Below are 5,430 nucleotides of genomic sequence, written 5' to 3'. Positions count from 1 at the left end.
GGCTGTCTGCCTGGAATCTGGGTACTAGAAGGCAAGAGCTGTCAACCCTTTCTGCAGAGGGCCAGACAGCAAATAGTTGAAACTCCTAAACTCTGTCATTGTAGAGAGAAGGCAACACAGATGATATGCAAAGGAATGAGCATGACTGTGCTCTGATAAAACTTTAATGGCTTTGAAATTTAAATATCATGTAATTTTCACGTCATGAAATACTTTTGGAATTAAAAAACAAAACAAAACATTTTTTTTAAATGTAAAGGCCATTCTTAGTTCAAAGGTTGCCAGCTAGGTTTACCCCTGGGGCCACAGAATGCCAGCTCCTGCCCCAGTAGAATGCCCATGTGGAAGAGGGGGGAAGCTGGAGGAGGGGCAAGTGCCTTTCCTGCCTGTCTGGGGACGATGGCCTGCACAGACCCTTGGGAGCCCTGAGCCAGCAGCCTCGTGTGCGCTCCTGGGTGGCTCCTGGTACTGGTGATGGTTTGCCCTGAACAACTCCCTCAGCCCGATCAGGAGTTAGCCGGCATCTTGGAGCACGTGACGTCTGTAGAGCACCATTTAAGCTACTTCATGTCATCTCAGTTCCACGAGACGGATCGTATCCCCGTTTTATCCTCAGGAGTTGGAGGTTCAGGGGGGTTGAGTTCACTCGACCGGTACCGAGCACAGTTGAGTGTCAGACTCTGGTCCCTTGCTTTTTCCAGCACAACCCCTGAGCCAACCTGTCTCAGACGCCGGCTTGTGGCTGGGAAGCAGCTTCTTGTGCACGACTCAGTTGGGCTGCGTGGATGTCCCAGCTCTGTCCTCAGTGTCACCAGCCCCATTTCTACCAAGCAAACCAAAGCACACTCCCCTTGGTGACCAGCACCGTGAGCCTAGGGTGGGTACGAGCGTGGCTTCCCTGAGGGCGAAGTGACAGACTGACCTTGCTTTCCAGGAGGCGAGTTCACCCGCCTGGCGGAGGTGACCTTTGTGGGGCACCCAGGCAAGCTGGTCATCAAGCAGCGGTTCAGCGGCATTGATGAGCACGGACACCTGACCATCGACACGGAGCTGGAGGGCCGCGTGCCACAGGTGCTGGCGGGCTCCACGGTGCACATCGAGCCCTACACGGAGCTGTACCACTACTCCCGCGACGGTGAGGGGACAGCCTGGCGCCCGCCGCGGGCTCCTGGCCACTGCGGCACCCGAGCTGGCGCAGTCTCCCGGGCTTTGGAGAGGGACACGTGGGCGATACCTTATTAAAGTCACCTTTCCCTAATTGTAGACAGCACCCAGTCACTGTAGAGAATTTAATGCAAAAAGAAAATGAGCATAAGTTATAGTTGTCAAACCAGGATATAATTATTATTAAATATGTGCATTTCCGTTCAGCTTTTTCTCTTCTATATATGTATATATATTATCCCCATACATATACCAACATAGATATAATATCCCGATATAAATATCTCAACATAGTTTACAACTTCAAAATACAGTAATATAATTTTAATATGCTGTATATCTATATGAAGTTTTAACTTTATTTTAAATAATTTCAAATTTACAGAAAACTTGAAAATAGCACAATTTCCACATACCGTTTTCCCAGCTTCACCAGTTAACATTTCGCCAGATTTCCTTCATTATTCGCATGCGTGCACAAACACATACGCACAGTTTTTGAGAGTAAGTTATACACATTGTGATCCTTTATCCCTTAAATACTTCACGTGTTTTCTTAAGAAAAAGAACATTCTCTTACACGGTTTCAGTACAATGATCAAAACCAGGACATGTAACATTGATACAATACTATTATATAATCTACAGTCAGGTGTATAGTCTTTATTTAAATGAAATTGCAGTTATGTCACATTATTATGGCTTTACTTTTCCAGTTGATGTCAAATTATGAATATTTTATCGTTTTATTTAGTAGGCTTTGAAAACACTTTTTAATGAATCTGTATGAGTCTATTGTGTGGCTGTTAATTTAAACCATTCTGTTTTCTAAAGCTTGGGTTATTACCAATTTTCCCTTCTCGTAATAAGTTGAAATGACCATTTTCATCATAAATCTTGACCAAAGTTCTGATCCTTTCTCGACTCAATTCTTAGAAATAGAAATGCTGACTTAAACAATGAGAACTTCTTCAGGGCTCTTATGAAGTTGCCACTTGGAGGGCTGTACCAGTTACCACGGCTCTGTGGCTGGATCGGCTCTCCTGGGGGGTGGGAGTGGGTGACGGGACCTGGCATGAGCATCAGGACCCCGGTCCACAGTCAGCGTTTCTGGCAGCCCACACGTAGGAGCTGGACCAGAGGCGGCTTACAAGAAACTTTTATTTGTCCTCTGGCTTTATTTTGAACTACAGCAGAGCACACAGATATAAAGACTCTTTTATACTTTTTTTTTAAAATAGGAAGTTGGGACTTTCGTGGCAGGGGTGAGAAGCAGCTCTCTTGAGTGGGAAAGACTGTCTATGAGGTTTGCTCACAGCACTTAGCAATTTGTCAGAAATTGAGTGCTGAAATGTCTTATTTTTAAATATCAGACAACTGCTTAATCTGGGGTTATACCTGACAACTGCTAATTATTGAATCCTAAGTGACATAGTTTATATAAAGCAGTTAGCACTGTGCTAGTCACATGGTTAATGTTCCCTAGGTGGTAGCTGACCTTAATAACAGTATTAGCTTGCTCAGTCCCAGAAACTTCACATAGTGTCTCATCCTCACCCCAATCCACGCTGTAAAAGAAACTGAGGCTGGTAGTGTGTCCCACAGGCTGTGACAGTGTGAGGTGGGACTTCCCGTGTATCTCTTTCCACCAGACCTTAACCTCTAGGTTGGTTCTGGGTAGCTTAGGAGCTTGTAGAGCAGCACTTGATGAGAATAAGCAACAAATATTACCAATGCAAATAATACCAATAACAGTATGAGAAGTCTAGGTGGCAGAATGAATCCCGACATAGGAATAAATGGTCTAATTCACCTGCCCCATCTGCTCTCCCTCTGGTCGTGCTGTGGGCGGGGGATGCTGCCAATGGTTTTAAAGCCCTCGGCGAAGGCCTCTTGCATCCTTACGCTCTCGTCTCTGTCCCCCTCCCTTGTCACCCTCCTGCCCTCCCGCGCCCCAGTGATCACATCCTCCTCCACCCGGGAGTACACCGTGAGAGAGCCTGAGCGGGATGGCGCTGCCCCTTCGAACATCCACACCTACCAGTGGCGCCAGACCATCACCTTCCAGGAGTGTGTCCATGACGACTCCAGGGCGGCCCTGCCCCGCACCCAGCAGCTCTCGGTGGACAGCGTGTTTGTCCTGTACAACCAGGAGGAGAGGATCTTACGCTATGCTCTGAGCAACTCCGTCGGGCCCGTGCGGGGTAAGAGATGGCAGCTCAGACTGTGCACCACGTGTGCTCTGTGCTGTGTGACACTGTGTTTCGTCTTCTACTCTCAGTAAGAAGAAAATGATGCTAACAGATCTCCTAACAGAAAGGACACGTCTTGCCATCTGTTTCTGTGCAGCTAACCTGAGGCCTGCTCGTCATCTGGTGTGGGGAGGGATGCAGGACGCTCACCTGTGAGTGACCTCGTAGAGCAGGCCATCGGGGCTGCAGCGGGCTTGGGCAGGGCTTTTAAAACACTCCACTCTAAAGCACTCAACTCTAAAAGGAATGTGTGCTCTGCGCCTGAGGAAATCGAAATAGAATCTGATGGAAGTCAGGCTCGGAGCCGATGGCTGTGGGTCTGAGCTGAGGTCCGTGGGCGCTTCTGGCTGCCTGGAAGGAGCTGGCACTTTGTGGAGCTGCTGCGACACGTCAGTGTCAGACTGCACACTGTCCACGTCTCGGAGCCCCAGGGGTTCTGCATATTCTGAATCTGGGGGTTGAGCTCTTTCTTTTTCTCAGTTACCTTGGGTCTTTTGTCACACCCAGGTCACCTCCAGCTGATCAGGCGTGTCCTCGTGCAGCTCCATGGAGCAGGAGGAGGGCAGCTGTCTCCCTCCTTGACAACTGTAGCTCTAGGCATCAGGGGTCGGCATATTTTTTTCTTCAGTGATTGGATAGTAAATACTTTAGGCGTTGCCAGCCATCCAGTGTCTGTCGCAGACCTCACTTCTGCCATCGTGCACAAACGCAGCCACAGACTGTGCAAGCGAACGGTCGTAGCCGGTTTCCCGTGGATCTTAATGAAAACAGGCGTGGGGCCCATGGGATGTGCTTTGCCGATCCAGACCCGAGCGACACAGGCTGGTTTCCTGTCCAGTACTTTTGCCGTAGACATCTTTGTCGCAAACACTTTGGCAGCAAACATTTTCAGTCCATAACTAATTGGCTGTTAGGCAATGTTGTAACACGAGGTAAAACACAGGTTTCCCTGCTGTCCGAAAGCGTGACGTTCCAGTAGAGCCTTCCGTAAGCGGAAGTGGCCTGGTCTGCTTCCGGAAGTTCACGGAAGTGGCCTGGCTTGCTTCCGGAAGTTCGCGGAAGTGGCCCGGCCGGCTTCCGGAAGTTCGCGTTACCTGCTCAACTTTGATGAACGACCTTGGTTAGTGAGGGAATGGCTTTTGAGAAAAAGCGAAAGCCTCTTGGGATTTTTTTCGGTTAACAGAAATGGGTGCTAATGTGGATCTTTCAGTGGCAGAGAAGATTAAATAGCGGTCGTCTTAAAACAGCATTTCGTCCAGATGACGTGACTTTTTACCCCAAGAGTTTGCTGGTTTCTTCTTTTGAAACAACTACATGGGAGGAGAAAGGGGGGGTGCCGAGGGGAACCCACGGTTCCCGTAGAATGAGACAGGTGCTTAGTACAAGCGCAGAGATCAGTTATTTGCACAATGCTGCCATGAGTCTATGCATGTTTTAAATGTATTCAAACAGTTCATATTTTGCAATAAGGTCTTTTTACTTTTAATGATGTCCTTTTTAATGTCCTCTTTAAATGTCCTGTCCTATTTGTCGTGATTTAATCTCTTTTACAACTAAGTTGCCCTCTGGCCAGTTAGTGATGTGCTGGTGGCAAGCGTGCCTAGGGGGAGCCCCTGGCACTACCCAGGACCTCCCCTGACCCCCGCTGGGCCCCCGTCTTGCCTTCCTCTCCGGGAGGGGGAACCTGCAAGCGTTTCTGAGGACTCACCTGGTTTCCGTGCCTCTGCCTCCGCAGACGGCTCCCCTGACGCCCTGCAGAACCCTTGCTACATCGGGACTCATGGCTGTGACACCAACGCGGCCTGCCGGCCCGGCCCGGGGACACAGTTCACTTGCGAGTGCTCCATCGGCTTCCGCGGAGATGGACACACCTGCTACGGTAGGGCCCTCGGTTCTGCCTTGGGGTGGCGGGGCAGACCCTGTACACCAGGTGTCCGGGGATGGGGGGGGGAAGCGAGCTGTGATGGGTGTTGACGGGGTGCCAGGCCCACACTCGGTGTCCCCTCGCACTGTT

At 49.6% G+C, this 5,430-nt stretch overlaps 1 protein-coding gene across 1 annotated transcript in view; it reads left to right on the top strand.

The window, feature by feature from the left end:
• Positions 1-5,430, top strand: part of NID1 (nidogen 1) — a 49,865-nt gene that overhangs the window by 15,141 nt on the left and 29,294 nt on the right. Inside the window, exons 6-8 of the mRNA XM_023520820.1 lie at positions 935-1,135; positions 3,123-3,368; positions 5,152-5,295. Coding sequence (XP_023376588.1) covers positions 935-1,135; positions 3,123-3,368; positions 5,152-5,295 — 591 coding nt within the window. The remainder of the gene's footprint in view (positions 1-934; positions 1,136-3,122; positions 3,369-5,151; positions 5,296-5,430) is intronic.

Source organism: Pteropus vampyrus, unplaced genomic scaffold (genome assembly GCF_000151845.1).
Source record: "Pteropus vampyrus isolate Shadow unplaced genomic scaffold, Pvam_2.0 Scaffold279, whole genome shotgun sequence".
NCBI classification, from domain to species: Eukaryota; Metazoa; Chordata; class Mammalia; order Chiroptera; family Pteropodidae; genus Pteropus; species Pteropus vampyrus.
This window is presented reverse-complemented; position numbering and strand designations above follow the sequence as displayed.